The 12,815-nt window shown below is 40.0% G+C and overlaps 1 protein-coding gene across 1 annotated transcript in view; it reads right to left on the bottom strand.

The window, feature by feature from the left end:
* Positions 1 to 12,815, bottom strand: part of LOC122644160 (protein ZINC INDUCED FACILITATOR-LIKE 1-like) — a 114,097-nt gene that overhangs the window by 52,406 nt on the left and 48,876 nt on the right. Inside the window, exons 8-9 of the mRNA XM_043837776.1 lie at positions 8,056 to 8,105; positions 7,863 to 7,938 (exon numbers count right to left, since the gene is read on the bottom strand). Coding sequence (XP_043693711.1) covers positions 7,863 to 7,938; positions 8,056 to 8,105 — 126 coding nt within the window. The remainder of the gene's footprint in view (positions 1 to 7,862; positions 7,939 to 8,055; positions 8,106 to 12,815) is intronic.

Below are 12,815 nucleotides of genomic sequence, written 5' to 3'. Positions count from 1 at the left end.
CGGCAACAGCACTCCCTGCCTCTCTGGCTCCGGCAACAGTAAGTTTCTTCTTCTTCTTTTCTTCACTGTTTTGTTTTCTTGTTCTTTTCTTTCTTCTTCTTTTCCTCATTTTTTCCTTTCTTGATTTCTTCATGTCTCTATTACCGCAGATTTTTTTTTTACCTTTTTTTTTCTCTTTCTTCTTCTTCAATTCTCTGCTAATCTGTATCAGTTTCTTCTTCTGCTTTTTCTTCTTCTTTTTCCTTTATTTTTTTTTAACTTTTCCTTTCTTCACTTCTCTGTTACTGTAAGTCCTCAGAACCATAACAGTTTTTTTTATTTTTTTTTATCTTTCTTCTTCTTCTTGAAATAAGAGTCATAATATGCGTACAAGTGCTTTTCATTAGATGGGAATCAATGGTGCTGCATGTAACATGTATGCTAGAAGAACATGGATGATTGGATTGCCATCATGGTTTTAAGTTTCGGCTGAAACTTGCCGATACCTCCTTGTTTCGCAGTTTCGCAGTTTCGACATTGCTCCTTGGGATTTTGCCAAAAACTGCAAGTGTTTGGCCAAATCACTTAACTTCTTCCCACTTTTTTGCATTCTTCTACTCATTCAACCCTTCTACAGACTACAGCTTGGATTTGCGTGATTGGAGCTTGGAGGTAATAGTTTTTTTTCCAAATCTAATTTTTGGAAGAATGAGTACATAGACATATTAGTTTCCGATGGATTGGGGAATAATAGTTGGGTTTTAGGTTAGGAATACTAGAAAGAGAAGGGAGAGAGGTTAAAGAAGGAAAAGGAAGAGCAGAGAGGAAGATGAAGACAAGAGGGAAGGAGAAGAGAATATTTCGGTGGTGAATGACTTGTGTTGGAGTGACTTCTCCACACAACTAATAATAAGAAGGGAATATTACATTCACCTCCCTAGGGAGGTAAAAGGGAAAAAAGAATAAAAAAGGAGAAAATACATAATAAGGCAACTAGACAAAAGGCTAGTTCCTAAACTACCCTCAATACATAACTTCTAACAACTCTAACAGTAATGACTTGTGTCTTTGAGACACCAGCCAGCTTTATTTATAATAAAATGTTGTGAAGTACAAGTGCAGTAATGCCCCTAAGGCAACACTAATAAACCCTAATGGACAATTCTACCCTTGTTGTTACACCCATGCCCAAACCAAGGCTAATTTGAACTTTATATGTAGGCTCGGCAGCTGTGTACACAGGTGATCTATGGGCTGTAACAGTCAAGCCGAGACATAGACCCATTGACCGGGTGACAGGCGAACCTATTGAAGATATATTCATTGATCAGAAGACGGGAAGATTCGTAGATTGCGGAAGGTTTTTTTATTACCCTCCATGCACGTGCCAGTGGTGTGAGGAGAGTAGGATCAGATATCCGACTCCATTGCCGGATGACTGGCGGTAAGTGGCTAACCATGAATCATTTAACTAAACAAGGCATGGTAACATAGTGTAATTTGCTGTGCATGGACCCTCTTAAAAATCCCTTGTGTTTGAACATGAACAACAGGCAATTTGGATTTTCAAAAATGTTGTAATGCAGCCTGAGGTCAATCCTACGGTCGACCAGTAGGATCAACCACACGATCAACCGGTGGTGCTGAATTTCCCTAGAATTGAGTTATCCCTCTGTCGGTCCCACCGGGCTCCGAGATGGACCCAACCCTATGTGTCCCCATGAAGTGTGAAGTGTAACCATGTTATCACACCCCTTGTGATGCCATGTTGGTGCACTCACATAACTCAAAAATGGATTTAAAGTGATTTGGAGGTGAGGAACAAACACTCCAGCCAAACAGGTCTTAGTGAAGCTTGTGTCTATAAATAGACATTAGTTTCTAACTCATTTTCACTTCTCACAACATCAAAACCATGGGAGAGAGGAGAAGAAGAGAAAAGAGGAAGAAGGAAGGAGGAGAAAGCTTGGAGCTGCCCCCTTATTACCCCATCTCCCCAAGGTAGGTCACTCCACCCTCTCTCTCCCAGTTTCTCCATTTTTATAAGTTAGAGATATTAGGTTGGGGATTACAAACTAAGTATTGGGTTGAAATCAAATGCCACTTATGCGGCTAACCTATTTGACCATTCCCTTGGAGTATTGAACTCCATTTCACACCCCAAATATCACCCCACCTAAACCCTAGCACTCATTTAGGAGATTTGGCCTAAAACTAAAGTTTATAGGCTAGGAACCATGATTGGACCATCTCTCCATGAATTGGAGGTAATCTATGGAGGTATTATACTCAAATGGATGTGGGAATGATGTCTTTTAAGCCCCATTAGGCCAACTTAAGCTTAGGCAAGGATTGGACTGAACCCCATCTGAAATACAGCATTCGGGGCTTGACCGGTCGATCAGAGGATCATCCACATGATCAACTGGTGGTCATTTTGAGCATTCTGTATACCAACCAGTCGATCAGGGTGATCAACCGCAGGATCGTTCTGTGGCCCTATTTTGGGAATTTCTCCAGTCATTCTCGGGAAATCCTTTTAACACTCCTTACACATTCATTAATTAAGTTTCACCTATGCAATAGGTTATAAACAAAACTCCAGTGAGGCCTAATCGGGGATAAACGCTCAGGTAATTCGAATCATCTAGTTTACCGACGGTGAGTGGGTTGGATCCTTGACTTAATTTATGGAGTGTTTATAATATAAACCTTGCGTATGTGCAACCCTACATGATTTAATGATGTATGTCTAATATATTTATACATATCTTGTTTATTACTTATTAATCTTCACTATACTTGTTAGTTTAGGTATAAAATGCTTATCATGTTGGTATGATTTAAATGCCTTGTCTTGATGTTTAGAATTACTTTAAACGTTTGAATTGTATATGTTATTATGGTTGAGATGGTTGGATGGGAAATGGGATCTGGGTGCTAAGAGATTGCCGGACTCGTGATTTCCATATTGTTAATTAGGTCATATGCATTTAGACTAGGCCTTGGAAATGGGTTATGGTGTGGCCGACGGGAAATCAAACACCATAGTCGCCGTACTCACTATTTGGATTTATATTAGGCTTTGGAAACGGGTTGCGGAGAAGCCGAGGGAATTTCGGTGTCGTATTCGCCGTTCTTATAGTATGTGTGTGTCTATACTAGAGGAGATGAGAGGATAGTATGGTCGATGGGGATTCTGGTACTATGATCTTGGCCTCTGGTATATGCATACGCATGCGCCACTGTTCATGTAGATGTATGCTAGTTAGGATGAGACATGACCCAGTACTACGACCCCCTGCCAACAGCGGGTTAGGTGTTGGACAACCCATGGGGTAGGATTGCTGTGATTTTCCAAGATACTCCATTCGCGGTACAATGAGATTATTTCCGGAAGCGGACCGAGTTCAGGTGCCCATTGGATTTTTGGGACCGAACGTCAAGACGGGGTTGTTGGGGCTTGCTAGGAGCCATGACGCAATCAGGGAACGGCAGCTTCCCATTCGCAACTAGGGTTTGATATCGCTGGGTGACCGTTGTGGGCATTCCGGGACCAGGGATACTACCTAATGTGCTGCAGTAGTACTTTACCCCAGACTTAAAATTGTTGTTTAGGTGGAAATTAAAGTGAACTCATTCATGCATTTCATGAACTATGTGTTTATGATTGCATGTTTTGACTCCTAATTGGGCTTAGTGAAGCTCATACCACGTAGTTCTCCCTTTCTAGACTGTGATGCAGATCTTATAGTGCTAGCAAGCACAAATGTCATTCCTTCTGTTGTGGACTCTGGCGATGATTGGTGGGCACCAGACCTCGAGGGACACAAGGCTGATTGCATATGCGATGACTGTGTGTATGGGGCACACTAATTGAGGATATTGATCCTGCCATTCTTTTGATACATTTATGTATAGTTATTCTTTTTGTTATATAGATGTATATTTTGGAGTTATGATACTTATGTCTTAATGGAACATTGGATGTAAAGATTGGATAATGAACACACAGTTAAACTATATGATATGATCGATTCCAATTTCCTGATATTACTATTATATTCTATCTTCCGCTACTCTAATCATGATCGTGATTGTGGACTGTGAGGGCTAGCTACTGCATCTGTGATCCTGGTGGTTAGATAGGGTGTATGCATACATCCTAGTCACACTATTCTAGTCTTAGGGAGTAGGGTTTGACACTTTTACCCATATTACAACACTCCCCCTCAAGTTGGACTGTTGGTGCATAGATCACACATGCCCAACTTGCACACTGTAGGATGAAACAATTTATTACTTAACCTTTTAGTGAATACATCAGCCAGCTATTCTCCAGACTTAACGAAAGGAATACAAATTAACCCCCGTTCCAACTTCGCCTTAAAAGTGGTGATTCATCTCCACATGCTTTGTGCGATCATGCTGGAGAGGATTGTGAGCAATGTTGACAGCCGACTTAATATCATAGTAAAACATCATTGGTGGAAGAACAAGATCCTTCAAGAGACCTTGAAGCCATAGTAACTCACAAATGCCACGAGAAATGGCTCTAAATTCAGCTTCAGCACTTGATCGGGTAACAAGTACTTGTTTCTTACTCCTCCAAGTTACCAGGTTACCACCTACAAAGGTGCAATAACCAGAAGTGGACCAGCAATCATCAGGAGAGCTAGTCAAATCAACATCTGTAAAGGACTCAACCTGTAGATGATCATGGGGCAAGAAAAGTACTCCCTTTCCTGGAGCCGACTTCAAATATCGCAAAATTCGAATGGAGTAGGAATCATGCATGTGTTAGAGTTGTTGTCTGGTGTGTAAGGGTACATGACTTAGTTCTTATTTCCTCTTCTCTTTAATTTCTTTCTTTTTCCCTCCCTAGGGAGGCTTATGTAATTTCTAGAAGTTTATTAACGAAGTTATTATGTGTGTTGAGAATCACTCAACACACATAATCGCTTATTTTCCCATTCTCCCTTCTTCTCTGCTCTTCTCCTCTTCTCACTAGAATCGATCCATTAGAAGATTTAACTGCATGTACTGACTCACCATACTGACAGCAAAGACAATGTATGGTCGAGTGTGGGATAGGTAGATCAATTTTCCAACTAACCATTGATATTGTCCCTTATCCACAGGTTCAATACTCTGATTAGAGAGATGAACATTGGCCTCAAGCATAGTTATCAATGTGGCAAGCAACCAAGGCGTTGAAGAGGGCCCAAAGTCAAGGCGGTACCAACAAGGTATACCAAGGCGTTCAAGGCGCCCGCCTAACCGACTAAGGAGTCTAGACGCCTTGATAAATATGGCCTCAAGAGGAGTGTCCTAAGGCTTGCAACCGAGCATCCCAGTCTCAGATAACAAATCCATTATATATTTTGTTGAGAAAGGACAATACCTTTGCTAGAGTGGGCAACCTCAATACCAAGAAAGTAGCACAACTTGCCAAGGTCCCTGAGCTCAAACTCTTGGCCTAGATAAGTCTTTAGGCACGACATTTCCTCTACATCATTGCCAATAACAACGATGTTATCGACATACACAATAAGGACAGCAAGCTTGGAACCGGATTTCTTGATAAAGAGGGAGTGATCAGCATTACTTTGAGTATGACACAATAGCTCTATGGAATCTCCCAAACCAAGCACTGGGAGACTGCTTGAGCCAATATAGAGCACGCTTGAGCTTGCAAACCATCCCTTGAGTCTTCTGATCAGTGAAACCTAGGGGAACATCCATGAAAACTTCTTCTTCAAGTTCTCCATGAAGAAATGCATTCTTCACATCAAGTTGCAGCAATTCCTATCCACGATTAACTGCACAAGAGAGTATCACACGGATGGTGTTAACTGGGGCAAACATCTCTTGGTAATCAAGACCATATGTTTGGGTGAAGCCTCGAGCAACCAGTCTAGCCTTGTAGCGATCCACAGTACCATCCACATACTGCTTGATAGTGAAAACCCATTTACAACTCACAATCTTCTTGGGAGGACGAAGACACACCAATTCACAAGTCTCATTAACTCTTGGAACTATTTAGTAGCATTAACTTTAATAGGTATTATTGTATCAATATGATTCTACAATGATGGAGATAAGAGAGAGATATCATGAGAGTTATAGTGATAAGAAATGAGAGAAGAGAGGTTGATGTGATCACAAATCTTATTCTTATTAAGGAAAGAGAGATTAATAAGAATATGAATCCTTATTAATAAATAATATTCAATTAATAAAAGGGGAAAGAGGCTAGGTAGACGATCCAGTCCAACCTCCTCCTCATTTATTCTTATCTCTCTCTCCTAGCTCACTTCATTTATTGCAAAGAGAAGAGAGAGAGTCATTAATGAGGTAACTCTTTCAAATTCCTACATTTATTCCTAAGAGGATAGAGGTAGTCATTTATGAGGTAACTCTTTTAAGAATTCCTACATTTATTGCTAAGGAGAGAGAGGTAGTCATTTATGAGGCAACTCTTGTTAGAATTCCTACATTTATTGCTAAGGGGAGACTGGTAATCATTAATGAGGAATATCATTTTAGAGTTTCATCTCATTAAATAAATAAGGGAGGGGAGGAGGTGTTTACGAACAAGCCATCCAAGTCCCCCTCCCCACGTTTCTCTCTCTCTCTCTCTCTCAACCCCTCATATATACTAGGGTTTCTTTCACCCTAGTTGCTGTTTTTTCTTCTCTTCTTCATACAACAATGAAGCAAGGATTTTGAATCCAAAGAGGGAGGAAGTGAGTGAGTGAGTAATGGAGATTGTCTGTTCAATATACGTGCAACAGTTGCCGACAAGATTGCTACAAGGGTTTGTTGTGCTACTTGGTAGTGGAAGAGCTAAGTTCCTTAGGAGGCACTACACTTGTGGTGTTCAAGGTAACTATTCCAATGGTTGGATTTTTTCATATTGTATACCTACATGAGGCTTGATTATAGGGCTATCATGATTCGAGAATTAAATTTTATTGTCCGTTGCATTTCCCAATACACCCTCTTTCAACCATGCCTTTGTATTTTAAGGGGAAAAAAAGGAAGCAAAACATAAAGGGAGGAAAAGAGGAATCATGGAAGACTGTGAGGTAGGAACTGATGTAACCTTTCTCTGCTGCTTCGCGGTGAATCTCTGATCACCTTAGCCAACAGGTAAGTCCTCTTAGTCACCATCATCTTCTTTTTCTTTTTATCTTTTCTTCTTTTCTACTTAGTCTTCGGTTCTTCCTCTTCTTCCTGGATTCCTTCTCTGAGGCGCAATTTCTTTTGTTGAGGCAAAGTGGGGATGGGCAGTAGCTTTGTAAAATGAAAAAAGTGCTTCATATTCTTTTGTTGGTGGAAGAAAAGAAAATTTCTTTAAAATAATATGTTGTTAGTTTATAGGTGAGTCAAGACCATAGACTGCTATTAAAAACCATTGTTTTGGAATCTCTTTTTTTTAGGAAATTTGTTTTGGAATCTTTGATATGTGGATTGACACAACATAGTGATGCTCAGAATTGTACATGTTATGTTTTTCATTTTTATACTCGTCAAATGGTGATATAATTTATGAGGACAGAAAAAATTTACTGGATGATTTTATATGGTGTATTATACTTGATGTGAAGAATAATGGATCCTATCATTTCCTACTTCTAAATATACCGAAGTAGTGGTTTCTAGCCACATTCCATATTCCATATATTAAAAAAAAAATTACTAGGGAGCCTTGTGGCCTAAGTGGCCCTCCAATGCCTTGGGTCGCCTAGGCACCTTGATAACTATGAATTCAAAAGTAAAACAATTAATATAGCTGATAGGATATGAAAAACAACATCGACAAAGCTAGCATCTTCATTCAAGGAAAACGATAATAGTTGGGAGATGAAACATACTGGAAGCCAAAAACAAGCAACAAATACACCCACTGCAAAGACTGATGTGACAAGGCAAGGTAATAAATACGGAAACCTACATCACAATAACAATAGCACAAAAATCATCAGCATAAATTAAATGAAGAAAAATGATGAACTGAGGCATTATTACTTAAAGGAGGAGCATAAAGGCAGGAATAGAATTTGTTACCTCCCGAAGAGAGACTTTTCAGAAAAAATATTTGGATATTTCTCTGCAGGCTATGAAGTAGATCCATTCAAAGATACTAATCAATAAGTTGGATTGACGGGAAAATCAAGGAAGAGAGATCAAACAATTTAAGAAGGATAAAAAACAACTAATGAACACACGTGAAAAAACGGTGCAGGAAAGAAACATAAAATCAAAAGATTTGAAAACAATTGTCAATATGTGCAACATAGTGGTAACGGCCAATATTCTTCGAAGTTAGGGGGATCAAAGAATGCTATATGCACATCTCTACATCCTGCAAAATCTCTAAATGTTCATTAGTATTGCAGATAATTGCTCTAGACACTCAAAAGATCCGTCAAACTCAAAATAAGCCATCAACATTCACTAAGAACCTTTATTAGACCATAATTTCAATAAATGACGATTTCTCTTCTCAGCTACCCCATTTTGTTGGGGTGTGTCAACACATGCAAGCTGATAGACAATACTATTATCAGTAAAAAAATTTGGAGTCCACCGTACATGAACTCCCCCCCCCCCCCCCCGCCGCCCTTTTCAGAACGAATTTAAGTAGAAATCATTTGATAGAAATTTCTGAAAGCATCCTAGACCTCACTTTTGTGTTTCATCAAAAAGATCCAGGTGGTGCGGGAACAATCATCAATAAATGAGATAAAATAGCGATAGCCAAACAAGTAGTGGGAGCAAGGCCCTAAACATCAAAGTGTTAGAATTATATGTTATGGGTACTTTAGAAACTAGTTTATTTACCTATTGTCTTACATTGTATTTATCCTTTTTTGACTTTTCACCTCCCTTGTATTTGACAACAACAGATATTTCTGTTCTATCTTGCATCTTCAAGGTTTATCTTATTTAAATTTTAACCCCTTTCATACCACATGACATTTTATTTCCCATAATAAAAAGTATACATATTTACATAACCATCACTCCCCATCCCCTAAATCCATAATGTGAGATAGCCTAGGTGTTCCCCTCAAACACCTTAGCTCAACTTTCGCTTAGGTGTCCCGGTGGGTGGCCAGTGCTTACACTCATCTAGGTGCCTTAACAACTATGGGGTGAATTACAATCTCTTATATGACAAATTTATAGACCCAGAAAACCATAACTTAAAAGAGGAAAATAACCTTACTGAAACTCTCACTCTCTCAGTGATGCAGATAAGTCACATAATGGGCTTATTTTATTGGAAATAAGCCTTGGGTGGGATTATGTATACATTGGGCCTTTGATTCCATGTGTTTTCTTTGTAATGGACCACTTTAATGGGCCTAAAATGTGAGTACAAAGAAGGCATATGGGATAGGCTTAGTAGTAGCTTTTTTCATTCCTAGGTTAATTAATGTAGTGGAATTTACTTTTCTAGGTAGGTAGTATTAATTAGTCATTTAGTTTTCCTTGTGTCTTTTCATATTCCTAGGCAGTATTATTTTCCCTTATTCAATCTTGTTTTGTAGTTCCCAAGTCTTGGGAAGAATTTTCTATTTCTTAGGGTTAGTTTCTAGGCCTAGGACTTATTTCCTATGTATTGGGTTTGGTTTCTAGGTGTTGGGAATTCCATTTAGTCTTGGAATTCTAACAGTCTTTTAATTCATTTTGATGTAATGCAAGCGACTATTAAGCCTCCTTTTTCCTATATAATAGAATGGTGGGATGCTATTTCAGCACCAAGATTTAAAAAACAAAAAAAAAAAAAAATAAGACTCAGTCTTCTTCTCTTTGAGAATACTTGCGAGTTTATCAAGTGGCCTAGGTGAGACACTAGTGAGACTCTAGTTGTCTAAAACTATTTATCTTCTCTGTAATTTCAAGTTCAACTATCAATTACAGCAGAGTAAGTTCATCCGTCTATCATCACAATGTCCCTGCGTCTTCCTTCATTTACAACCTTATTTCTCCATAATTTCCTCCATCAGCCTCCAACATACCTACACATAACCCTCTCAAACCAGATTCATATCAGAACCCTCTTCCAGAATCGATCTTGGCAGCAGCCATTCTTGACTGCACCACTCAGACTAACCAAAATACAGTAAATAGGTTATAAGTTTCCGTATTCCATTCAGAATCGTTCGTCTTATAGGTAACTTACAACCTCTCAAATGATACCAAAATCAGCCAAAACGGACAAGTTTGACCATCCAAAAGTACCTAAAGAAAAATGGAGATAGTAAAAAAATCGAAAAAAAACGCCCTAATTTGCTGCAACTTCTATGATTTGTGGTCCTAAATCAGTCTCCTCCACTTTGACAAAAACTTGTTGAGTTCATAACAACAATCAGATTCAGGTTTCTAGATGAAGGCACAATGAAGAAAATCTTCAACCGCACAATAAACAGCCTCAAGAGTGGAAAACGCACTTGAGTTATGATCAAGTCACTAACATTTGAGGGAAAACCTCACTCTGATTCAACTTGACAAAGCAGAACCATGTAAGATTCAAACATTGTTCACAATGCCATTGATTTTTAATGACATCAAACAAAAGCCAAAATAAAGGTATTGATTCTCATCAGAAACCTAGGGTTTTGAACTGCAACCCAAACATTAACAAAGATACATCCCTAAAGGAAGAGAAGAAGGGAATGAACCAACCAGACTATCAATTAATTTTAAATGAGGATGAATTATAATCATTTATATGACATTTGTTGAAATATGTGGTTATAGGGGCACATAGGTCTTTGTGTTTGATTTTATTTCTGTTTTATGGTATGCCGGGTTATGTAAGGACATATTTGTCCTCTTTATTCTTCAGATTTTATTATAAATAAATCAAGAGGAGACCTGCGGTAGATTATTCTATTCTGGCCCCAGGTCCTCTTCCCTTTTGGGATTTGCGTGCTTCATTGTCTCCTCTCTTCTTCTTCTTTCTGACAATACTCTGGTCTGATTATAAGGTTCTGGTTTCATAGCATGGTATCAGAGCTTTTTTAATCAAATTGGAGTGCTGCCCACGATTCTCTTCTGATCTTCTTCTTTTTTTTTTACCCGAATATTAATTGGGACCCAGGCCAGTCCCTAGGATTTTATTGATTTCTAAAAAGAATGAACGAATACAAGGGGGGGGACATGCCACCTTACCCCTAGCCCAAAAAGCAAGGAATAAACACACTAACATGGGAGTTATGATCTGAGAACTGGCAAACCAGCCCTGTCCTCCCGAATGATACATTGGAATTCACCTCGCGGCAAATTGTCCTGCTGAAAAGTGGTGGAAGAACCTACCTCGCAGGCGTGGTTAGCCAGCCAATCGGCAGCCCTATTACTCTCCCTAAAAGCAAAAGAAATACTAGGGCTGACCAATCTAATCAACTCCAGGGCTTCCTGGAACCAGTACCAGCCCCTCCAAAGATTACATCTCTTAAGCCCAGCCATGTTCACGCCTTCACGGTGGTGACTGAATCAGAGTTAACCACAACCCCGGATAGGCCTAAGTCACAGCATAACCTTAAGCCATCTCTCAACGCACGAAGTTCAGCAATAGAATTTGTGCAGGCACTATAGTAGTTAGCGAAGGCCGCCAAAACGAAACCCTCCCTGTCCCTTAGAACTCCACCCCCTCCACCGAGACCTGGATTTCCTCTACACGCATTGTCCACATTCAATTTGACCGACACAAACGGCGGGCACCAAACAATAGGGAGGGGATGAGATGGCCTAGGAGGGGGGGTCGAGATCTCAAGAACACAAAGAATCTGCCCACCTCTAACCGATAAACCATTGCCAATCTTGAGGGCAACAGTAGGCGGTTCACCCAAACCTTAATGCACTCAATGATACCTACTGCCGACCGCATCCTCTCCCCATGCCTTCTGTTGCACCTCTCCTTCCAAAGTTCCCAAACTATCAAAGAAGGCAAGAACCCTGCAATGAAGCCACTGAGATTCTTGCAGCTTGCCGACTCATGCCAAAGCAATAGGCGGCTTTTGACATCCTGGGCATGGACCACCAATACATCAAAAATCCCTGAAAAGAAACTCCACACCTTGGCAGCCGTCCCACCAGACACAAGGCAGTGATTTGTGGATTCACTCCTTGGCCTCCCGCAACAATTGCACTTAGACACCAGAGGGATACCAACAGCCATCAAAGAATCATCCATAGGAATCAACCCATTAAAGAGTTGCCAAGAGAAGAAAGCAATCTTTGTTGGCTGGGTTTGATTCCAAATCCATCTGGCGTAGGGAACCACTGGCGAGCAACACCTCACTGCATTCCAAACGGACTTCATTGAGAACCGACCATCGCTAGAGGGCGTCCAAACCAACCGGTCCTCTTTGGGAGAAAGAGTGAGAATACCCTGCCTTACTCCATCCGAGTCAATTTGGAGTAAAATATTCTGATTCCATGAGCCATTCACCCCCAGTACATCCTTCACACAGAGAGTAGTGTCAGCCTGTGGGGATTCTCTTCTGATCTCACTTTCTCGATTTCTTCTTGTCGTGTGCAGCCACCTATGGCTGCCCTTACCATGGTTTAAATCCACTCCTTTTGAAGATTAATGGAGTGATTTTTGGTTATTATCTACCCACTATTGATGGCTAATAGGAGTTTTATATCAACCACACTTGAAGACTTCTAAAATCGATGTCAGGATAAAACCCTGACAAATATCGATCTCCTCTGGGAAGGTTATTTTTTTAAGTTCTGCGATTCAGGTCTGCTTCTACATTATTTTTACTGCTTCTGGTGGTCATTGCAACCTGGATTGGCTGGTTTTGCTG

This window comes from Telopea speciosissima, chromosome 10, assembly GCF_018873765.1.
Source record: "Telopea speciosissima isolate NSW1024214 ecotype Mountain lineage chromosome 10, Tspe_v1, whole genome shotgun sequence".
Lineage (NCBI taxonomy): Eukaryota > Viridiplantae > Streptophyta > Magnoliopsida > Proteales > Proteaceae > Telopea > Telopea speciosissima.
Note: the sequence above shows the minus strand (reverse complement) of the source record. Positions and strands in the feature narration are given on the sequence as shown.